The following is a 24,909-nucleotide window of genomic DNA, read 5'->3' as shown; positions in this document are numbered from 1 at the left end:
TTACAGTGCTAGGATTAACGCCTTTAAATACTCATTTTTTCCGCGCACCATTGAGGAGTGGAACAGGTGTCCGCCAGATCTCTTAACCAGAGCTGATTCTTTTGACTCTATGTTTTCTTCACAGCATTTAATTTGAGAGCCATTTATTTCTACGTTTACTTTTTGTATTTTGCATCTGAGCCTTGTATTTATTGCTGTATTTTGTGTTACAACTTGTATTTAACATTTTTCAATTTTGCTAAACCTGTTCTTTTTTTCATATATTATGTATTCGCCCCTCCTGCTTGGGCCTACTGTAGGCCTGCAGTATGTTCTAAATAAATAAATAAATAAAATGACTTTTTTTTTCGCCTTCCTTGACTGCAACGGTTAATACCACTCGGCACACCTCCTGTTCATTGGTGCCGCCGTTTCATTCAGAAGGCATTAATCCGATAGAGAAATTTGCATGACTGAATATCGATCAATTTTCTAAGAAGGATTTGCTTTTAGTCACCGCCACTGCTGAGTTTCTCTGTGTTTATTAGCATAAAGCAGTGTAGCAAACGTGCCAAATCTCAAGTTTCTTTTAAGCACTTTTAACGCGCGGCATTTCATTATGGCATCAGACCCTCAAGGCGACCGCTCAAAATAATCCACTGCAAAAGCCTCTGAACAAATTTGGAAGTGTCGGCACAAGCCACGTTTAACTGGGTTTGAAAAGATGCCCATTTTGTTCCGCTCCGTGTGAGACCAGTCGCACGCAACGTCTATGGTTGATTCTCCTAGCCAACAGTTGACTACATCAAGCCATACGTCAGTATCGTCGGGCTGGACCAGCAAGCCGCTCTTTGTGTCCGGTAACTGGTGACTTTTTGGTGCACATTTCTCGAAGTACTATTTCGCAGTTACTAACGAAGAGAGCGAGCATGTACTACTTCTGGGTTGAAGGTGGTGGGAATCAGTGGATGTATCCGTGGGAAATGCGACAACAGTTGCCTCCACGTCAAAGAATCAGTAGGTGATAAAGCTCTAGGAAAGGGTAGCTTCGAGGACGCGGCTTGGGCACACGGCTATAAAAGTGTACGCAAGCAGTGCAGCCAATGAAGAGCAAGTCCGACGCCGGTGAGTGCCTGGAGTTGACAAGCTTGTAAAAATTTGACTCTTCTCTACTACCATCGCCAAGCTGACTTATATGAGAACATTTCTGAGGCACAAAAAACAGTGCTGCAACTTCAGAGCCGCTTACTACTGCCTCTTCGATTAACTGCTAGAAATTCTGCACTGCACGGGAAAGTACATTTTGGTCTCTGTCATGTTTCAGATCATCCACCTCAACATGCGCTGCCTACTCCTTTTCATTGCTTTGTGCGTCGCCTTCTGCACTGGTGAGCTTACAAAGGATTCCACGGCGCCGCTTATTGAATTTGAGGTGTTTAGTTAGCAGATTTGTGAGAGAGAATTATCAGGCGAACACAGGGCGTCCGGGACCTCATGTTCAATTTAAAGTTCACCGCTTTGCTCCTCACTACGAAATCATTAAAGCTGTTTGACAATTCATCTAAAGGGTACTATATACGCGTATTGGTTATTACCATGTGGTGGCCTCATCTTTATATCAATGTACTAAAAATAAGCTTGTGCAGAGCAACTGTAATACTTAGGACGAAAATTCCGACATGCTACACAATTTTCGCGATGTCAGTGCTACCGTGTTAGAATGATGCGGGTTCATTCTTCCAAATTATAAATAATTCAGACCTCAGCAGTACATTACAATCGCGAAAGGTTTCCGTCCGCAAACTTTCTTGGTGGTGTTCCAGACCGGCGCTATGATACGTGAGAAAATATTCCTTGTAAAGGGACCACAAGCAGAAGGAAATGCCCTAGGATCCCTTACAGTGTTCCTAATCCATTAAGCCATTGTGTTCATATAAGTTCATTCTCTATATCACCCCGTAATCTCTGTCATCTCATACGGCCAAGCGTGAAGTTTGATTATAAAAATTTCATGCTGCTTTTTTTTGTGTGTGGGCCCAGAAGTTTCGCATCCTCACAGATCGCTTTTATCGAATTGCAGTTTTCACTCAGTTTCGGAAATACCGTTGAGTTTTAAATTAAGTACATTTTCTTTAACAGAATATTATCTCAGTAAAATACTTGCTCCACTTTCTTGAGAAAATGAAGACGTTCAACGGAAGTGTTTTCGGGAGAATAAGATGAAATGATTGCAGCTTTTGTTGGCGCCGCTTTGTAATTGTCAATGTGCCTAGCAGTTACGTTAGTTTGGTGAAATTCATCGTAACTTGCCTTGCTATAGTCCCTCGTAAATACTAAAAGCTGCAGATCGTAATGACGCATCTCTCAACCTCTATATTTAATCGAAAAACAAATCCAGTCATACTGTCAATTCAGAGCATTATTACTTCTCAATTAAGAGTGTTTTTCGCATTGGCAAAAAGATTTCTAAGGGGGAGGGGTGGCGGAAAGACAAAGCGAGAATTGCGTGCAGCTTCTGCCGAAATATAGCCTAGAAGAACACAACTGCTTTAAAGGGAGCATAGATAAAGCGTCGTGACGTGCGTAGCAGTAAACCCTGCATGCTTGCTTCGAAGTACTCACGTAGAAGCGTTGAAGTGATCTTTTGTAGGCTAAATTTTATTTAGCGCTCGTTGCAACCCTTGTGAATAGTGTCACAAATATCGACTTGTGGAGACGTAAACGCGTTTCGGGCTTCCCCTGCGTGCGCCCAATTTCCAGGTGATGAGGTGAAGGACGTGCGAGTGGAGGTGGGCCGAGCCCTTGAAACCATGGGCGAGTGGCTTCAGCACGAGGGCGCCCCAGGCACCGAGGAAGAGCGCGCTGCTCTCAGCGAAGTACTGCGCCAGATCGAGGAGCTGCGCTCCAGCGGCGTGGATCTGGAACAAGTGGACCCGTACATATGGGACAAGATATCCGGCGTGGCAACGAACATCGCCAAGGGCGTGATCGTCTCGTTTTTGGCCCAGCAGGCCATGGGACTCATTACGGGTGCTATGGGCTGATCGCGAAATGCCATGTTTGTGCTCTGCCCTTTTTTTTTATTTCCGAGGATATTTTCAGAATAAACAATTCTGAACTCGTCTATCATTTCCTCTCCGAACCAACCACAAGGGGCTCAAATGGACACGAACTGCCATCCAGAGTATTAGTAGAAATAGCACATGTCGTCTGAGCGAGCGCTGGAAAAAAAGGGGAAAGTTTCATTTCCAGAGATTACGGCAGCTTATGCAACTAATCTTTTCCGCTGTCGACAACATGGCTTTGCTCATGTGGAGGTACTGAAGGAAACCGCTTGTCAATAGTCCGCAGCCCTTTGAGGGTTTGTCGGTGTTCGTTGCCGAACCCGTAGGGTACTCGAAACTGGCCAAGTTAAGATTTAAATTCCCAGCCTTCAAAAATTTATTGCCCCAAAGGTATCGTAACTATTCCCCTTGTCGATTCAGTAATAACTACTACTATTAAATAACCTTTAAACAAAAATGGAAAAACATTTTCAATGTTCAGGGCAGCCTCCATACCAGTGGCCGTCCAGAAAGACGAGATTAAACTTTCCCAACGCGCCGACACAGTGAGCTCCAAACCATATGGTGCTGAGGCACTAAAACATAAAATGTGTTCCAATGGCGGTATTTGTCAATTGCTCCTGTCACCCGCACTAACAGTTCAGTGCAGTATCTGCGAGGCCAATGTTTAAAGGCTCCGAAGCAGTACTCTAGGGATCCTCTATTTCGTAAAGCCACAAGTGTTAGGTTACACCTACAGCAGCACTTGTGACACGTTTGCGAGCATCTGTAAATGGGCTCAACATCCTTGTGTTAAAGGGGAGTTGTAATTTCTTTCTAATGGGAAAATGACAATAGTCTTCATTTATGCGCTCGACAATTTCTGTATACCTGCTGTCTCTGACTTCCGCTGCATATCAACAGGGAACAAACCGATCACTGCAAGGCACCACGTCGGCTGGTGTGCTCTAAAATGTCGATCTTTTATTTTGCCATGTAAAAAAAACTGTTTGACAGAAGCAGGAAAATTAAGTGCGTAATGTGGCTGTGAGTTAATATCAAATTCTGAGTACTTGGTGACGTACGGCGGTGACTACTGAATTCATATCTCGCACAAAGCATAAACATCTGTAATCTCTCACTAAGCGACTTTAAGGAACTTATAAACTGTTGCGCTCAACATACACAATTTCATTGAATTATTTTTTCTTGAGCAATTTCTGCAAAAGATTTCTGTGTGTGTGCGTTGTTTGTTATGCATGTTTGTGGGACACCCACAAACTGATATTCCAACATCTTCCAATATGTGTGCGACCAATTGTTGTTTAATTTATCAAGTTTTGTTAAATTATGAGCTTGTTTAGCTTACTAAACTGACTCATTTTATCGATTACAGTGTTATCAGAAACTGTGCATGTGTTTCCTCTGCTGCTGCCATTGTATGAGGGTAATCCCAAAAGTAAGGTCTCCAATGGGCTGCGGCCGCAGGGAAACTGTTTCCGTGGCTGCTCGCCACACTGCTGTGTTCATTGTTCCCCGTCTTCCAAACAAGCCATGACTCAACGCGAAAGGGACGGTCAGTCTTGGCACGGCAGCTATTTGACATGGAGCTCCCGTTTGTCGCTACCGCCAGGTACGAAGTTCGCGCAGTTATTCGATTTTTGAATGCAAAGGGCGTTCAACCAATCGAAATTCATCGCCAGTTGAGGTAAGTGTACGGATAGCCGTGCATGGATGTTAAGAACGTCCGAAAGTGATGTAGGAAGTGCGCAGCTGGTCGCACTGAAATTCACGACGAAGGAAGAAGCGGGAGACCGTCAATTTCTGACAAGATATTCGCGAAGGTCGAATAAATGATGCAACAAGATCAGAGGATCACACTCGATGAACTCTGCATTATGGTTCCTGGCGCTTCTAGAAGAACTATTCCCAAGACTTTGACAGCAAAGTAGAAATATCGCATGGTGTGCGCAAGACGGGTTCCGCGAATTCTCACAGACGACCACCAACGGCAACGCGTTAACTCCTCCCGCGAATTTCTTCGGCGTTATGGAAATGAAAATGAGTCCTTTTTGAATTCAATTGTCACCGGTGACGAAACGTGGACATTCGACTTGACACCTGAGTCCAAACAAGAATCACGTGAGCGGCCGCACTCCTCTTCGCCCAAGCGGCGAAAATTCAAGCGAACACAATCTGCCGGCGAAGTCATGGCAACCGTGTTTTGGGATCGAAAATGGGTATTGTTGGTACACTTCATGCCTCCTGGCACCACAGTAAACACGGACAGATATCGTGAACCGTTAAGAAACTCAGATGGGTGATTAAAAATCGCAGAAGAGGGATCCTGAGCAAGGGCGTGAGTCTTCTCCACGACAACGCTCGCCCCCACGTTGCCTGCCAAACCGTCGCTCTCCTGCAGCAGTTTGGATGGGACGTCATCAGCCACCCACCCTACATTCAGGACTTGGCACCAAGTGACTACCACTTGTTTTCAAAGCTAAAAGAACATCTCGCTGGAATGCGCTTCACCGATGACGACGAAGTGAAAGATGCGGTCAAACGCTTCCTGAACGGCATGGCGGCGAGCTGGTGTGACATGGGCATACAAAAACTTCCCCAGCATCTGCAAAAATGCATAGACCGCAACTGCAATTATGGGAAAAAGTAGAAGAATGGTCTGCCTTTTAAGTGATTTGCAAATTGCTAAAAAGAAACGTTTCTTCCAATTTATAAAAGAAGTGGAGACCTTAGTTTTGGGATGACCCTCCTCCTTGGACTGAGGGCCTTTCAAGCTGCTTTATGCAGCTTTTTGCCTCACTTTCCACCATTTTCTTGAAATACAAAAAATTCAATCAAATCAGTCAGTCAGTCAGTCAATCAATCAATCAATCAATCAATCAATCAATCAATCAATCAATCAATCAATCAATCAATCAATCAATCAATCAATCAATCAATCAATCAATCAATCAATCAATCAATCAATCAATCAATCACTCAATCAATCAATCAATCACTCAATCAATCAATCAATCAAAAAGCAGACTAAGAATGTACAGCCATCCCGTAACTTGCAGGATGTTCACCAAGTCAGTATACGAGCGCAGACTCTACTAAACCGGTGCTACTTCGAGAATAATTTAGGTGGCATCAAACCGACAAAAAATTGTCAGATGTCAATCTTGAAAATATAAGTGTTTAATCGCTAATAAGCATTTTGCAGTCTTCGAGCTCCGTCAAAAGTCTATAATGTATCGCGATTGACAACTCAACTCTGCTGGCAGGTTCAACTCTTCTCCTTCGGAAAATATTATTTGAAAACACAAATCGCATTACGTAAAAAGAATGCAGTACAGAAATGGTGCACTGAGTAGCACTGCGGATCGTAACTAAACTGAAATAAGAAAGCGAGCCTGGGTCTCTTTTATTGCAAGTTTGTTTCTAATGCTGATTTCAGTTACAGGCTTCAACAAGTCATAGCGAAAGTTTGTCAGTGGCACAAATGCAAATACGGCGCTAATAAACAGTAACTCTATGAGGGCGAACGATACTATTACATTATACCTATGAATAAAAAGAAGGCGTCAAAAACAGAATCCTAATTAGTACAAACCTGTACACCTTTGTGAATACACCAAACACATTCCAGTAGAGCCCCACATGCGTCCAAGGCTTGGGAGAACTTTTTGATCTGTCATGCGTTTTTGAGGCGTAATAAACACATAGATATTATTCGAATAACCATCATACTACTAAGGCTCACTTTGTGCAGAAATTCTGGCCTCGGAATTGTCGACGCTGTCAACGAAAAAGCAGGCGGCCTTCCTGCCATCTGGGTCCCTTGCCCTTCTGACGTCATCACAGCCTGCCCACCATGACAAGTGGCAATTTGTTGACCGGATTGTGCGCATGCGTACAAAGGGCCCACCGTGTCATGTGGAAGCTTCAAGAACTAGCCGAAAATCATTATTAGCAGGTGGCCGAAACCGGTGCGTAATTTACTAAGGAAATGAAAGCGTTATCGAATAAAAGAGCGCCTGCTGGCAAAGTCGTTGCTGTCCTCTTCATCATCAAAACTTTTATTGAAAAAGCACTTCAAACCCTCTTCTTTACGAGAAAAAAAGCTTCGCTTCAAAAAAGCACGAATAAAATTACGAGGAACTTTAGCGGCTAAAGTGGTGAAAGGCGAAAGCCTTAGTGCTGCATTCTGCTACGCGATTGTTCACTGCACATTTTGTTGGTGCATTAATTAACTGCCAATTAATGACGCTTAAGCCTCGCCTTTAGGAGTGGAACGCGACAGCGTGTTGTAGCGCTGCCACGGAGTCCAAGGAACGCCACCACCGGTTCGGCGCGATGCGTTGCCCTTTGAACGCAACACTTTTTGAGGAAAGGAAATGGGGCTGTAATTCTCTGTCCTCTCGGTGGACACCTGAGCCGCACCGTACAGGAAGGGAGGAAGTGTGAGTGAACGAAGAAAGAGGGGCCGTAATGGAGAAAATGGAAATTGTATTTGAGGAAAGGAAATTACGCATTAACTGTCTCACATCGCGCGGTGACGTCACGACAATTTCGACCAATCCGAAACGCGGACAAATACGCCTTGCTCGTTGGTAAATTGGTTTTTGAAGAAAGGAAATGTGTCTCTCTCATATCTCGGTGGACACCTAAACCTCGCCGTAACGGCAAGGGAGGAAGATGGGAGTGAACGAAGAGACCGTATTCACTAGACGCACCTTTGTTCATTCGAAACCATCGAGCTTGCATGGCGGTGAAAGGCGAAAGATTAGTACGTGGATATGAGGAGAGCGGGGGTCATTCGAGCTTCCGGCCACCGAGCGTGACGGACGCAGGATCATGAGCTCCGGCGGAGCGGCGATAGCGGCACTTGCTGGCCGCGGAAACAGGTTAGCTGCCGATGCAGATCAGGAATATGAAATTGTTTTGCCTACCTTGCCCTTAGGACGTGTTGTTCTTAATACGGTGTTTCTTCACGGAGACGTGAGAGCGAGGCCCTACAGGGTGGAAGATTTTCGGGACGCCCTGGCCAACGCTGGTGCGCTCCCCGACGTCGTGGCGTTGGGGGCGTATCAGATTAACCACGTGTGGGCGGTGACGATGAGCACCTCAGAATCTGCGAAGAAACTTGCTGCCTGCAAAGAGCTACAAGTGAAAGGGCGCCGGTGCATTATTTTCGACCCTGAAGATCAGCAGGTAAAGCTGCGCCTGCATTGGATGCTGCATGGTGTGGCGGACGAAGACATCCGGACTGCTTTCGCGGCGTTCGGCAACGTGACGGAGGTGACGCGGGAGCGTTGGCGTGTCCAAGGCTTGAAGGAGAAAGGCTCGACCACCAGGACCGTGCTACTGAAGTTGAAGCCGGGAATTAAGGTGGATGATTTGCCACACTAGGTCCGAGTAGCCGGTGAGCTGGCCCTCGTTGTTGTCCCTGGGCGACCGATGCAGTGCCTGCGTTGCCACGGCACTGGTCACGTTCGCCGAGACTGCAAGGTGCCCAGGTATTCCCTGTGCAGGCGCTACGGACACGTGGACGCGGACTGCGTCCGTACCTACGCGTCAGCTACCGGGGTCGGAAAGGCGAACGACACTGCGGAACTCATGGACATCGCCGAGGCGGAGGAAGCAGCCACTGGTACGGACGAGGCGGGCAAGTCGGCTTCCACACTTGCGACGTCAGGGACTCCCAGTGTCGACACCAAAGCGGCCGACGAACCAGAGAGCCAACAGCCGACGGGAGGCTCCCTCGGCGTCTCTAACGAGACGCCAGAGAACGGAGCGTGCCCATCAGAGCCCGTAGTCGTCGAGGGAAAGGACCTGAACGAGGACCACCACGAGAATACCGGCGCCCGCACAACAAGCGTCACGCCCCCCCTTAACACCCCGGCGAAGCGTTCGCATGACCAGGCCAGCCCTGAAGGGGACAAAGTGGTAGCACCCGGCGTCGAGGAGCCCCCTGCAAAGACGACTCAAGCCCGGCGTTCGTCGTTACGGCCACGCCCAAACCATGCGGCTGACAAACGGTACTCCTCCGCAGGCAAGGTACTACTCGAGCAGACTGATGTTCTTGCGCCGGATGATACCGGCGGCCACAGTGGCGTAAAAATGGCTCCCGCCTCCGCCTTTAGAGTCGCTGCATTGAATGTGAGGGGCCTGGCGGCAAGGAAAAAACAAGGTCAGGTGTACCGACTTATTACGGAGCGCGAGATAGATGTATTGGCCGTGCAGGAGACGAAAGTGGACGGCAACGAAGGAACCGACAGCATGGTGCGACGTTTCACGACTAGATTTTATGCTGTCGTCAGTCAAGCAGTGGGAACATCGGCTGGATGCGTGCTTTTTGTAAAGAAGATGCCGGGGCTAGAGGTGCAGGCTTATTTTTCGTGTGTGTATGGCCGGTGTATTGTGCTTGATTTTTGTCTGAACGGCAATGAGTGGCGCATTGTTACTGTGTACACGCCGAATGTGGGTGAGGAAAGGGTTGCCTTTTTCGAAAGCCTCCAAGAGCGCCTTTGTACGGAGAGGCGGCTCATTGTATTAGGTGACTTCAATTGTGTTCTTAATGCGCGCGATAGGTCAAGCATCCGGGGGTTTCGAGACAGGAGCACTGAAGTGTTGATCCGAGTGATCGAGAACGGAAACCTTGAGGATGTGGCTGAACTTATTGAGGGTGCGCGGACAGTGCAGTTCACTCATTTCCAGGGCTCAAGCCATGCACGGCTGGACCGCATTTACGCATCAGTCGACCTTGCCCCTGTTTGCAACCATTATGAAGTTGTGGGAGTCTCCTTCTCAGACCACTGTTTAGTTGAGTGCTGCCTGGGAAGTCTGAACCGAAGCAAGGCATTTTCGTGGGAAATGTGGAAGCTAAACAACACGCTTCTTCAAGACGAAATCTACTACAGAGCAGTAAAGGATGAAATAGGTAAAATAAACCCGCGCAAGAACCTGAATATTTGGCAACAGTGGGAGCTAAGTAAAGAATCTTTAAAAATCAAAGCAATAGAAAGGGCGACATGTATCCGTTATAAGGAAAAACAAGACGAAGCTGAGCTAAGGGCACTGCTTCAAACGCTGATGAAGCAGGAATGCAAAGAGCCTGGGAAATGGATAGAAGATGTCAGGAAAACAAAACAAAAGATTGAGCTTATGGAAGAACTGCGTTATCGCGGAGCACTAGTGAGGGCAAGGGCGGAAGACACAGCTGCTGGCGAAGCGCCATCGAAACGTGCTCTTGGTCTAGAAAAAGCGCGCGCTGAAAGAAATCACATCGCTAAAATAGAATGGGGGGGTATCTTATCGGCAGACACTGACCACATCAAAGAAGCCTTTAATGAATACTACCAGGGGCTTTTTTCATCGACTCCTGTAGACGCAGTAGCCTTTACACATCAGTTTCTTGGTGCAATGCCACGGCTTGACGAAGAAAGCAAAAAGAAAATGGAACTAACAATAACTCACAGCGAGGTAGAGCACGCGATAGATTAGTTAAACCTAGGAAAATCACCAGGACCAGATGGATTCAGTGCGGCATTTTATAAAGAATTTAAGCACGAAATTGCCCCAGTGCTGTGTACAATTTTCAATGAAGCCTATAAAATAAACTTATTGCCTCCGTCTTTTGGGATCTCCCATACAGTGCTCATACCTAAAACGGATGATATAGAGAAATTACAATTGGTTACAGCGTACCGACCCATAGCACTCACTAATGTGGACTACAAAATTTTTATGAAGGTATTGGCGCGTAGACTGCAGACAGTGATATCGGATATTGTTGGACCCCACCAGACATGTGGAATCAAAGGGCGCTCAATTTTTTCCAACATTCACAAAGCGCGCAGTGTGCTTGAAAGCTGTGACGACATCAATGGGCGAGTAGCGATACTTCAGATTGACCTTGAAAAGGCATTTGATTGTGTTTCTCATGAAATTTTGTTTACCGTTTTAGACCATGTGAACGTCGGTTCAGTTATCCGTAAGGGTGTAGCCCTGGCGTATCGAAACTGCACGACGAGACTGATTGTTAACAAGAGTTTGGGGGCCCCCATTAGCGTGCAGCGTTCGGTGCGTCAGGGCTGCCCCCTTAGCCCTCTCTTGTTTTGTATTTACATCGAAACACTGTGCATGAAAATCATAGAAAACAATAGTATTAATGGCTTTAGGTTACAAGCAGCTGAAGTTAAGCTGCTGGCCTATGCAGATGACGTTGCAGTATTTACGGTTGATCAGGGGAGCATAAGTGAAACTGTCGGGTGTGTACGCGCGTTCAGCGAAGTCACAGGCAGCGGGGTTAACTGGTCCAAGTGCCTTGGCCTCTGGCATGGATGGTGGCCATCCCACCCGGACCATTTCGCCAACGTACCGTGGGCGACGACCCCGGGCAAGTATTTGGGCGTTCCGCTCGATGCTTATCGCGATATCGAGGACTATTGGAAAGAGCAAACTAAAGACGCACGTGACCGAGCTGGGAAATGGAAAGGCACCAGCCTTTCAATTTTCGCCAGAGCTACAGTCTGCAATCTTTTTTTTATTAGCAAACTCTGGTATGTGATGCAGGTTTTGCATTGCTCGCGTGTGAACGTTCAGAAGCTACACAGGATTTTTGCAGTTTTCATATGGGCGTCCGAATGGGAACGTTGTAGCAGAACGAACCTGTTCCGGAGGGTAAAAGATGGGGGGCTAGGGCTAGGGCACCTCTTTTTAAGGCCGCTTGTGAACCGGTTTTTGTTTTTTCGCGACGTCACAGACCCGTTCTTGCGCACCGTGTGCGAAGTGAAGCTGCGGCGATTGCTGCCGGAGTTCGTGGTATCCACAGAAGAGCTCTCTGGTGGAACTTTTGGTTAGTACAAAGAGATTGTAGCAAGCGTTCGGTTTCTTTCGGCACGTTTTTCCACCGATTATTTGTGGAAAAGCAAAAGGAAAAAGTTGTACAATGATCTTTGTGATATTGTTTTCCCAGAGCCCATGTACAGGGCCTTGTACAGTGGAGGCCCGGGAGGGGATGTTTTAAAAAGGGTGAAGAAAATGCAGGTGCCACCAGGAGTAAAGACTTTCTTTTTTAAGTTACATACCGGGACGTTACCAGTTAAAAAGTTTCTAGAGGGAAAGGATTTCTTTTTACCGTGGGGATCGAACTGCTTAATTTGTAAACAGCCTGAAACAATAGACCATGTTTTTTTGCACTGCTGGGAAGGGGTTTATTTTTGGGACGTTTTACAAAGGACCATAAAGAAAGAGCTACCACTTGACGCGCACGGAATTCGCTATTTAAGCACTGATAATGAGGATGGGGCACCTTTTGATCTCATAATGCTCTTGGGCCTCCACTGTATATGGCGCTCCAGAATGGCAGGCTACCATTGTGACAAAGACGCACGACCGGCCCGAATTTATTTTCGGGAAAGCATGGACTGGTTTCTTGCAATCCAAAAAGCAGCTGCGGAGCCTCCCGAGTGGCTCTCCAGACTAGAGCCGTTGTGTATGTTGCGGGAATTTTAAGCTGACGAAGCCAGTCTCGTGCTGGCTGACCACGACAGTGTCGTATGTATATAGCGCTATGTGTATTTTTGTTGTGCAATGTCATGAGCCAAAGTCAGGCAATAAAGAAAAAAAAAAAGCTTGCATGGCGGTGTGGTAGCGTGCTCGACTCGCACTACGGAGACCGCGGTTCGATTCCCAAGCTCGGCCAATTTCTTACTCGGTTTTATTCATATATCTGGTCTGACTAGAAAGGTTAATTAGACTAATTGTTTAAGTAAGCAATTAACTAAACTCAGTCAAACTTATTTGGAGCATCAGTATACGATCCCTTTAATTGGTTGCATGGTTAGTAGCCAAAGTACAATTGGCCCCGTTTGAAATTCGCGCACTGTGACGTCACGACCGTTTCGACCAATTGAAAAGCGTGACATTTCTGTCGACAGCTCCTGCTTACAACGATGAGGCATTAAAGGCTTCCGCCTTAATAAGCCTGAATCCTGAAAGATTGCTTGAATTTTTCAGATGAAAAGTTTACAAACCTTATCGGACACAAGCTTAGAGTAACTTTCTTAGAAACTCTACTTGTTATTTGCTTAGTCCCTAACAGCTGTCAGAATTCAGTAGTCTTCAGTCGCGCCCCTCAAGGTTGCGCTAAGAGCGGTGGCTATCAGGCAGTGCACGGCAATCGGCGATTTAGATAATACTCTCGCGATGTGCCTATGCACCTCCGAATGCAAGTGGCTTTCTTCCCGTGGGACCAATGCGCACCGAAGCAGAAGTCGAATGAAGGACAAGAGATTGTAGGAAAGGGTGCTCTGTCAGCTACCCTCTAACTACAGACGCACATTTTCCCTGGCTAGTTATTTTATAAAAAAATGCTCAAGTGCTGAATGTAAAACGTCTCCTATTGATATCGGTGCTTAAAAATTCTATTCAGAGTGTCCAGAAGCTTCCATACTTTAATTTGTCGCACCTTCTATATGCTGGTCTTAAAAGACGCGGAGTTGCTTTTTATGATTTCTTCGCAGAAGCATTATCCAGTGCTGCCTCTAGGCGTCGTTCGCGAAAGCTCCAGGTGTACGATTCATATGGCTCTTTATTTTTCACTTCTGCAAGGCACTCGAACTTCTCAGCTTGGTGGGCATAGCAGTGGGAGTACATACTGCTGTAAGTTAGCAAGCAATGTACCCTATATGAAGAGCAGCGTTATTCGAGTCCTAGGAATTTAGAGTCGTTGACATCACTTGCCGCTATAGTAGTTGGCTCACTATGGCTTTGAGGGACACATGTTGCGCGACCGTACAACGCAAGAAAAGAAAGTGGAAAAGAGCCAGTAGGAGGCGTATGTATTTTCTAGGAGTAATAATAATGGAGCGCGCGAATTCATAAAGTTGTTTCACATTTGTGAACAAATCCTCATTGCGCCAGCATCCTATTCTTGCATATGTACACGAGTGAATATGAGCACATGTGGACAGACAGATTTAATCTAAATCCCATTTTCGGTTTTCATTACCAGTTACCTTGTATGCGTGCTTTTTTAGTGCATGTGAACCCAACATATAAGTGTGCGTGCGTGCCTGTGTATGTGAGCGCCTTTGAGAACAACAAACAATATATATTTCGAATACGATATCTATAGATAGCTTGTCGTGCCTTGTACTTGTCATGCTATATTTGATGCTGTGAGGTTTCTAGCGCAGTTCGCACCCTGTACTCAGGGCCACAACCACTCCGCTAGCTCCACCACAGCGGTGGCCGCGAAGAACAACACCACCGAGGAATAGCCCGCATCAAAAACGTTTATTGGGATCTCCCAAATTTAAACGGCCTACATCGGTCGCGCGTAAGCAGCAACGGCAGGCAGCAGGCACGGGAAACAGGCACAGAAGAACAGTTCGGGTTAGTTCGGGTCACCTGGACCGCCGCGGTGTCGCGTCCGCTGTCTCCGACGTCTCGCTCTCAACTCTCTGCTCTGTGTCCCGTGCGCGCGGGCGCGGCCTGCGCGGACGCCGAAACCGAGAGGGGCAGGAAAGTTGGCCTGCCCGCACACGTGATGACGGGGGTCACCCCCCCCCCCCTCCCCTCTCCGGCATCGTCGTCGCTCCGAAGCACACCATGCTCCGAAGTAAACCGACGTAGGAGGAGGGAAGGCAGAGGGGGGCCCCGAACGAGAGAGGGGAAGCGCTGGGCGCCCCCAGCGGGCGAGGGCAATGCGGTTTTCCACAATGCTCAAAGCTTATATATTTTACCTGCTTGCCACTTGTGAATTATTTTTTTTTTACCATGGGTTTCCAGTTTCCTGTTTTTAATTCAAGTCTGAGTGAAGGGCATATTAGTGTTCCAATTATCCCTCAATACAACAGTTATTTTCTGATGTCTCTAGTAAATCAGCATTACTTTACGCCGAATGCGGTTTTATTTATAAGATAGCTGCGCAGGTCCGCATCCCTGGCATTCTTTCATCGCTATCGAGCGATGTACACGCTGCCTGCGATGCCTTCTGCGTTGCCTTCTTACTTTTGGTGCTAGGCATTTCTTTTACATTGATAAACAGCCCCTGCGCACCACACGACTGACGGTATTGCGAAGGTTCTTTCCGTAGTGTGCACGAATTCTCATCATTCATTTAGGCCAGAGCTGCATATCTTAGGTCTGGAAGTTGCACTCTACCTGTTGTATCCGCTCACAGCGAACGCTTTTGCTGTCTGTTTGTTAAGAAAACACTTGAAGAAAAACCGAAAAAATAGGAACTGTGCTATTTATCGAGTTCCATCCTTTTAAGGCGGAGTGAGTGCGTCAAGCTTATCTCATATCCATAAAAAACTATCAGGTAGACCTGAATATAGGTAGACCATGTTGATTGATCTCCACTCAATAAAATATCAGCGAAATCCGGCAGAAATGCCTTGGTATGCCGCTCGGATTACATATCATTCCACGAGCCCTAGCTTCTTGTCCATTGAGTTGCGCTTTATGACAATATACCTTCTTACTGTTTTCGGTAGTGATATTTTCTCCATCTGGGCAATTCTCTGTTCAAGCAAAGCCTCACACACTTCGCCTGCTTCTTCAGTTGCAAGCTGGTGCAGTTTTATTACATCGGTTGCATCATCTTATCGTGACCCAGAGGTATGGCCATAATTCAGTGAATTCAAGGAAGCTATTACCTCTGCCTTGTCAATCGCGAATCAGAGCTGAGCCATGCCGTAAACTCACTTTCCAGAAGTGAAAAAGAAAAACACTAAATTAAAAAACTCCCACCTATATCTGTACTACCTAGGCATGCTGAAATAAGAGGGGAGAGTTTGTCACGAGCTCTTAATCTGCGCCCCACGCCTGGTAATCCGACGGCTAGCGAGGAATTTCGCAGCTTCTGACATAACGAGAGGATATACAAATTTACATTCAGTTCACGCCATTCCAGCACCTTTGAGCGGAGGTTTCTGGCCGAAGGATTGCCAACATAGTTTGAGGACGAGCAGAGAATAAAGCAAAAAGTATCAAAGTGAACATGGGCTACAAGCGAGGTTCTGCTAGGTTACGTGCTGCTGGGCTCTTCAGAGACAGTCGCGCTAAGGTTGGCTACCTTATATTAGAAAACAGACTCACGATCATAAATTCGATCAAGTTACGACCCTTCGTTACATTCAGTCTGTTGTCTGCCTATTATAGCTCATTACAACTGCGTTAAAGCTAAAATCAATTATACTGAGTGCTCAGCGGTACAAAACCTTAGAAAGAGTTCTATTACACTAGAAAGGTGAGTGGTTGTTACCTTCACGTTTTTTATCAATAACGCACTCGGCGGCAAGTAACCCAACCTTTGCCCGCGCTGTTATTTTCTGGTGCTTTTCAGTCGTCCAATTGCAGTCTGTCAGCTTCAGTTAGGCTGCAAAGTAGGGCCGAAGTGCAGCGAGAAATTTGCATTCGTCTTGGAATGTTTTCCCCCTATAATCCCTCGACTTCAGTTCGACATACGTTGGAAACGAACGTCTTTACATTCAAGAAAAAAATGCTTCCTCTAACGCTATGTTCATCTTAAGATAATATATTACTAGGTAAGCATTGTGAGAGCCATCAGGATAAACAGCTGGTATTTGTCTCTGCATGGCCGGCGAGTGAAGCCACCGGCGCCTGCGCGAAGCCGTGCTCAAGTTCAGCGCGAGAACCGCCCCGCGACAAGAGGGAAGAGGGAAAATCACCACATGCGTTGGCGGAGAGACGTGCGCAGAGGCGCTCCCAACAGAAAGGCGAATGCAGAGAGAGAGAAAGTGGTGCCGAAAGCGAGCGCAAGAAATCGGCTTATCCAATGCAGCCCGCCAGCAACGCGAAATGTGTCAGCAGGTTTCATAGAACTAAAAAAGATTATTTGCGAGCCATAAAGCCTGCCAAAGAAAAAACAGAAGCGAAATTGCAGAAATTATGAAGAATAAAATCCTTTCCCACCCGCCAAAATCAAAGTAAGTGGCCAATTGAGCTTGGCCCTTCAGACTCCGCATCGGTCGAATACCAATTCCGGAGGTGCTGAGATGAAAACCTAACGTTCGCCCGTAGGGGCTACACACATCTCACCAAAATAGCACTGAAGGAGGTGCTCGGTCGGCTACTGACATCAAGAAATGCAAGGCAAATGTGGGCAGCCCCACAAGGGTACTTGTATCGGTCTCAAATGGGATCTCTTGGGCGTATGGGGGCAGCTAACTGGGGGCTGATTGTAGCACGCGTTGCAAGCCCCACATTGGTCCCATTGGGGCTCACAGCGGCTACCCACATTGGACCTACAAGGGCCTCACCGCACAGCCCACGCTGTGCTAGATGGGTGCTTCTTCGTTTACGCAGACGCATATGGAAGACGACCACAGGTGTAGATGCGTCTGTGCAACAGTCGGCGCTTCAGCAAGCGCTGGATGCCTTAACATCACGGCTACCCCCTTTGGGTCTGACCCTCTCGTGTAATAAATCTTGTTTCATTCGCATTGGCAACAGAAGTGGCTTACGGAAAGCAGCACCTTTTACCTTTACGGTAGACAATTCTCCAATTCCTCAAGTTGAAAGTGTGCGTATTCTAGGTCTTCTACTTCATGCATCTGGGACTGGGACTCCGTGGCTAAACGCGACCCGTAAATCGGCTCACGCTACTCTCGGTCTGATTCGACGCATAGCTATGCGCTCTGGCGGAGCGCGTTTTGATACTGCCCGTCAGCTCGTGCGCTCCATCCTTCAGCCGCGGATTGTGTACCAAGCGCAATTTCATCGCCTCACCCGACGACAGTGGGACTCCCTTGAATCAATCAATCGGGAGGCTATGCGCGCCATAACTTATCTTCCGCGTATCACACCCATACCCATTCTCCAAGAGTACGCTCAACTTAATACATTGAGTGAACTTATCGACCAGCGTGAGGCAAACAGAGCACGCAAGATGTCGCTTCAGCTTCATCGTTTACAGACTCTTCCCCCATGGTCATACTGTCAGCTCACAGACAATCGCCCCTCTGCTTCGACGCCGATATCAGCCGCCCATCTTCCTTCAGGGTGCATAATATACACCGATGCATCACACACAGCAGTGCAGGGAGTTACTGCAGTTTACAGTCCCTCACATCCTCATCTCAACTCCCGCGCTACATATAGCTCGGATACTTGCTCCCCCCTGGCCTTGGAGCTTCAGGCGATACACAATGTCATTGCATCCCTTCCACTCGTACCTACTTTCAATATTGTACACATTTACACCGACTCCCTTGCCGCCCTTAAACAGCTTAAGGCTGTCCGGCGCACATTCCAAGTTACACATCCATTCACCAACTTTGCACAAAATACCCCTGTCCTGTGCGTATACACTGGATTCGCGGGCATGCCCAGGATCCGCATAATATTCATGTGGATGCAATGACACACCTTGACACATCCGATATCCCGCCACCTTCCCCTCTTCCCTCAGATCCGTTCCTGTCCCATGTTTCCGAGAAACAGTCTTTGCGTCAGCGAACACGCGCTCTAATTCCTCCGTGTTCGTACCCTCTCCCCCGGAGTCTCACTCGGGAGGAGGAGGTATCTGTGCGCCGGATTCGGGCAGGAGCGGCTCTGACTCCTTGTGTGCGTCATCGGTGGCGTGACAAACGTTACGAAGTGACAGACAAGTGTCCCCATTGTGGTGCTGCGCCCGACCTGTGTGATGAAAAACACTTGCTGTGGACTTGCCCGGCTACAGCTTCTGTGAGACGACGTTTACTAAGAAAGGTTGGCCTGCGATGGGACGTTGCAGACGACTATACCAAGTGGACTCTAGATAATCGCTATATCACGAACTTGTGCCGCTTTTTAAGCGAGGTTTGTTTGCACTCCTTTTTATAACTCTCTTTCCTTTTTCATTATGCCTGATGGCAAACAGCTCGAATAAAAAAAAAAAAAATTTCGTAATCAAACGAACCCAGTAGAAAACTGCATCACATCATCAATTAGAGTAACATTCATTTTCTCTCTACTTCCGGGCATGTTGACATTTTTCCAGAAGCAAACAGTGCATTTATAGCTGAGATGATAGAATTGTATTCGCTTCAGTTGATCCAAGCTTGCGTCTTCTATTACGAAAAGACGTTGTTGCCGCCGCTTTGAATTGCATGCACTGCAGCTTTGCCTTTCGGATGTGAACCCAAAAAAAGGAATGTCCATTCATGCATTTTACTTGCCGAATATACCGGGGATGTCGAGACCAGTATTTTTTGATTTTTTTCTATGTTGTAGAGGTTTCGTTTTTGGTTTTGGGATTAGGATGTTACGCTCTAACGATAAAGCCAAACTCGAGTTTGTTTCCAGTTTTCCTTTAATCATTAACTTCTTTTAGCTCTCATTTTATATAAGCTAGGAAGAAAATCGTCCTGAAACCGCGACGAAGCTCACGCTAGAACTGCAGCGACGCTGAAACCGAAACTCCAGCCGCAATCTTGTGAAGCATTCCGATGGTTCCGTCCGATTGGCCATCCAGCAGAAAAATTCTTTCCAATGCGAGACCTGTGAGCGAGATTTCAAGCAACGCTGAAGTAAATAGAGCAGCTTCGTTCCTAGAAACATTATAGTAGAAAATCCTGACCCGCATAAGGAGCGCAGTGCAGTAGGTTAAACTCGCATTCATTTTTTTTCTCATTAAAAACAACCTAGTTTCATAAATTACGAAAGGATAATAACAAACTTCAATGTATAAGAAAGATCTATTAGTCTTTCGTTGATATCCCTCACTTTCCTGAGCACATTCGCCACACATCTTCAACTATATGATGACGATAATGCAGCAATTTAGTACCATCTACCTTATATCCCCCAAATAACAGCGCAGAAGTATAATAAGTCTTAAATGCACAACGGACGATGTATTTTATGATACGTTGCTGCTTGAGCATCTGTAGTTGAATAAATTATGTGTTTTCCTCGCATATTATAAAATTATGGACCAAAATTCCCCCTGGTGTGAAGAATTCGCGGCGGTGAGGATGTTTAATCGGCCGGCTCTAAGCTGAGACCCGATTTTCTCGTGGTGTTTTTTTTTTCGATCACCCGGCAGCAGCTAGACTAACTTTTCTTACTAGAATAAGAAATGAAATGCGAGTAAACTTACCGAAAAGATCTCTGCGCCATAGCCCGGCAGAAGTGGTGGCTGAATCATAGGCGAGATGTGAAGATGACGAAGATCAAAATTTATTGGTAAAGCAGCAGCCCAAAATTGCAATGCGGCGGCGTGTATCGGGGCATACTGCCCCGAAGACAGCCAGCTCTGCGTCAGTGAGCCTGTCGTGCAGACGACGGACGTGCACGTCTACGACGCACCAGGCGCCACCATCACGGAGTAACAACAGCATGGCCGGTGTAAGCTTCAACGCCATAGCAATCTCAAGCCCGGTTCCGCCATCCTCTGTGTCTCTCCGCCGGAGCGCTCTCGCCCAACGTTCCTCGTCCAGCGCAAGGCCCGGCGCATTCACGTCGATGGGCAGCGTCTGTGGGGCTCGCTACGGCGGCGGGTTCCAGCGCACACCGCTTCGCACAGCCAGCAGCCGGAACCCGAAGCCCAGGACACCGTCCTCGTGTTTTCCTACGATAGCGTACGAGGCAGCAGAATCCCTGTCGAAACGTGTGGCCGCTGCAGAACGCACCCAGCTCGCCGCTACCGTGACGAAGCACGTCACTTACGGAGGGAGGAGCTTCGATTGTTTTGCGGACTCTGCGGCATGGTGCAGAGGCACGCAGAGCACGTCGTTCTCTCGTGCGGTGAACGTTGCCGACAAAGCGATCAGGTTGTCTCGTGAACTGACGACAGTGGACTCCAGGTCTCTGGATGTCGACGGCACCAACGATTCAAGGCGGCCCGTTTCCTGGTCATCGTTCGAGAACCTACGGGGACATCCAGCCTCCATGACAAGGCCCATTGACATAAAGCCGGTCAGCATCCACCCCATACATCACAAGTCTCCGCAACCGCCGGTGCTTTCGGTGAGCAGTCAATCCAAAATCAAGTCAGAGTGGGCTAGTGATTTGAGACCCTTAGAAAGCAGCGTGAGCGAGTCACTTTCTTCAGTGCACAGACCGAGGAGTCCCGAATATCGCGCGTTGTGGCGTAACGCTTCATTTTCTCCTGGGCGAAGGGCAATGGATTCTCGAAAGTGTGCCCCGACTAGTCCTGGAACATTCTCTTCAAAACAGCAAGGTGCTTTAATTGAGAGACCAAATTTGTCCGGTGTTGCGCCGAGTGACACTTCTCCGACTATTGCAAAGCCATCTTTACAGAAGCCACTGCATGTCTTTAATGAGAGGACAGTGCAAGTTCCATTCGCACAGCCAGCACCATCGATATTTTCACCTTCCAAAATCACACCGTTAAATTCAGGTGCAATTCAATCAAAGCCTCATATGACAACGTCAATGCAGGGATTTAACAATCAGCTAAGTCAAGGCATGTGTACGTCTACAAGTCTGTCTTCTATAGGAGTGCCTCAAGAAGCAGCATTAAATTCGCGTTCCATCTTCGCAAGAGAGCCTATGCAAAGTACCGCTCTTAAAGGTCTCCCAGGACCTCTGCAGCCTTTACCGTCTCAGTCGTCGCTTTTAAGTACAGAAACGAGACTCAACAACGCTCTTGATTCTCAATATTCAAGAGACTTGATCCAGTTTTCTGGAAGCAAGAGCATAGAATCAGCCGTAGTAACGCTGAAGTCTCCTGAGGCTACAAGCGTATCTTCCAAGTTTCCGGACGTTCCACTCGTTGAGATCAAAGCGTCGTCACCGCACCAAGCTTCTCAGTCGAAGCAAGGTCAGTTAATTGAAGTGAAGTCGTCTGTGCCCTTGGAACTCCAGCTCGTTTTATCTCCGCCCGAACCAGCCGAGCTCAAGGACGAGAAAAGAAGCTTAAGCACGCGTAGCCTTTTGCAGACGCAGGAGCGGAACGCATGGGAGTTGAGGTCGCCAACCACGAAGCCGCTGCAGCTGCGTTCCTCATCGCTTATGTCTATGGAGCAGCAGACAATCCAACCAAGAAGCTTAACTCCACTCAGTCCTGCCTCACCATCTAACGCAGACAATTTTGGCAAACGGACGACAAATTTAACTTCGACTCTTCTGCCAGATAAGACAAGCATCATTCCCAAGACTATTCTGCCCCTTGCAGCTGACCACCAGCGCCAAACGGCAGTGACTGAATCGACGGCGCGTGCTTTGTTTTCAAAATCTACCACACCAGAACAGCGCATGGTGTCACTCCAAACCTCAATGCAGTCGTCAAGTCAGTCCAGCACCACAAGATCTCTAACTTCACCGAAAGCAGCCGAAAGCGACAAGCCAACTCTGAGGTGAGATCACTGATGCCCGGCTTCCATGAAGTTCACCTTTGTAGCTTGAAGCCCAAAATTACAACCACAACAATTGTGCACCTAAAATTGGCACATCAACGCGTATCTACAGAATATCTAAAATGTTCTGAGCCCTGAACATTAATAGTCTACAGCTCTCTGCAATTTCTTCTCTTCTCTAGGTACGTTGACACGGAGCCCGGGCAAACTAACGCCGCGGCTAATAGCACTGAACTGCCGTGCGTACCGAAGAAGTGTTCAAATTCAGACGTACATGAAACGACATCCCGGAAAACTCAGCCAATGAGTTCATCATATTATTCTCTCAAAACGAAGATTGAGAGTTGCGAAAAAGTATCGAAAAACCTTCCGCTGGAAGACCAACCAGAAAAACTTTCCAAACGAGTTGAGGTGCAATACCAGCCACTTATGCAGTTACCTGTCCTTCAAGCGCCAAAACTGCAAGTCATTCATCCTGCACCAAAAGAGGCCAACTCACAGACGCCGGCTAATCTGTCAGGAAGACACTCCGAGTCACCAGCAGCTTGCAGGCTTGATAACGAAGAAGTCCCGAGCAGCCATAGAGGCCCCGGATTGGAACTCAAAGTATCAGACACTCAAGACTCGCCGACTCCTGCGCACCCTCCTCCTTTTAATAGTGCTCTGATTTCTCCACCGCATCGTAAATTCCCTGCCTTTAAGGTTTACGAGTTGGAGTCTTCAGGGGTATTCAGAAATAACAGCGAGTCATCTCTAATTTTTTCTACGCATGGGAACACTACGGAAAAGTTTAGAAGATACTCTTTGCGCCAGCCGACGTCGATCGAGACGATTTCAGAGGCATCAGAAGAGAAGCGTCCGGTGGGAGCCAACGATGGTGTCAGTGGAACGCCAGCCGAGCTACATTCCTCGTCGACAGGTGTTGTCCCGCAAACTTCTACCTCAGTTGAAAGGCGTCTAAAACTAGTGGACTCACGCCTGACACGAGCATACCGAACACTATCCAGTGCCGTTTCACCGCCTTTCTACTCATTTGCGTCGGACGAAACTAGTTCCGATATGCCAACAAAGCAAACACAGGTTTCATCTCGGCCACTTTCCTCGTCCAGATTTAAAGAATACATCTTTCCTACCGACGAGGAAGCATCACCGACCAAGCCTTGTTTTCTCCAGCCAATATCTCACCATCCTATCAATGTGAACAGCAAGATGACCAGCAGAGGAAAGACATCCCGTTTTCTTTCAAGGGTTAATATATTCGGCAGCTTCGAGCTCAGCGACGACAACGAGCCTGATCGGGTGCCTGCAACGAAAAACCAATTCGAGTCATATGTTGCAAAGACTTCCGGATCGCTTACCGACCCTACAGAGGCTGCAGTTAAATCGGAATCAGATGAACAAGAACCCATGGGAGCTAGAACAGGAAGAGCCAGATCCCTGGAATTTCCATCCCTTGAGTCTAAAGCCTGTGACTGGGCCTCACGACGGTCGCGCCAAGCTGATATGAGCTTTCCTTCGCTTGTTCCACTGGATCTAAATTCTGTCAAAGCCTACAGCTCCAAGGAAGGTTCCAGCATGAACATCCTCCTGAAAGTCGACCTTTTAAAGCTTCTGGAAACCAGTGGTGGGGTGGAGAGCTCGGCCAAGCCAGTACCGAGAGATGTGCCATTAGGCGCGAAGAACAATCAAAAGGACGCTAACACGCTAGCTCCGAATGCAAACATCCACGGATGCCACTGGCCCAAGCCTCGGTATCAGTGCTATTCGTCGACTTCCACAAGCATTGATAGTGAACGCAGTGTTGTGTAGTTATCCTCATTTGTGCGTTTAGTGAATGCCAGCTTGATTTTTGGACAAAAGCCCGTCTGGTCTGATAGCGCAAAAACTGTGGGACTCTAAAGCCGTGGGCAACATGATGGTAGAGTGATTGACACCGAAGTTCCACATGCCAAATTAAGGACGAATGACGGCGGCAGAGAAAGTGCTCAGAAATATGCATTTCGCTTATAATCCAATACACGTGGTAGTTGCTTTTCTTGAACGAAAAATATTATCGGCTCGTACAGGCTGCTCTTGCTCATAATAAATAATATTAGGGCTACGTAGTGTTGAGAGAGTGATTGACTAAGTATGAATAGGCTGATGCTTCGATCAAACTTGACACAGTGACCTGTTTCGAAAGATTTATTTAAAGATATACACATGCCAAGGCTACCGGATATATCGACTTTCACGAGTAGACATGACACTAAGCACTAATGCGATCCAATTAGAGGTACCATAAGAATCTAAGTAACTAACAAGAATTGCCTGTGGGGGATGAATGGGTGATGGGTGATGGAGAATAGCACACCTATTGACCGATTAGTGAAACGGCAATAATTTTACACAGAAAAAAGGACCTCAGCGCCAGTTTGGCCTAAAAACCAGAACAAGACGGTCACTGTTTACAGAAATGAATGGGCATGACCATTGCAGGAGGAACTCCTCCTCTTCCAAAAAAGAACAGTTCCTCCGACAATAAATCTCAACTCCCGTCGAAG

At 47.3% G+C, this 24,909-nt stretch overlaps 2 protein-coding genes and 1 pseudogene across 2 annotated transcripts; all 3 read left to right on the top strand.

Moving 5' to 3' along the window:
• Positions 1–1,049: 1,049 nt before the first annotated feature.
• On the top strand, positions 1,050–3,103 carry LOC149343741 (uncharacterized). The gene is made up of 3 exons (XM_089542451.1): positions 1,050–1,104; positions 1,304–1,367; positions 2,740–3,103. The coding sequence occupies exons 2-3, from the start codon at positions 1,319–1,321 to the stop codon at positions 3,021–3,023; spliced, it is 333 nt and encodes a 110-aa protein (XP_089398577.1). The 5' UTR covers positions 1,050–1,104; positions 1,304–1,318; the 3' UTR covers positions 3,024–3,103.
• Positions 3,104–7,856: 4,753 nt separating this feature from the next.
• Positions 7,857–14,314, top strand: LOC149343740 (uncharacterized; annotated as a pseudogene).
• Positions 14,315–20,255: 5,941 nt separating this feature from the next.
• Positions 20,256–24,175, top strand: LOC149343739 (uncharacterized). The gene is made up of 2 exons (XM_089542450.1): positions 20,256–22,366; positions 22,549–24,175. Exons 1-2 carry the CDS (start codon positions 20,256–20,258, stop codon positions 24,173–24,175), a joined length of 3,738 nt encoding a protein of 1,245 aa, XP_089398576.1.
• Positions 24,176–24,909: the final 734 nt, after the last annotated feature.

Source organism: Amblyomma mixtum, chromosome 5 (assembly GCF_055824585.1).
Source record: "Amblyomma mixtum isolate Tamu chromosome 5, ASM5582458v1, whole genome shotgun sequence".
Classification (NCBI taxonomy): domain Eukaryota; kingdom Metazoa; phylum Arthropoda; class Arachnida; order Ixodida; family Ixodidae; genus Amblyomma; species Amblyomma mixtum.
Note: the sequence above shows the minus strand (reverse complement) of the source record. Positions and strands in the feature narration are given on the sequence as shown.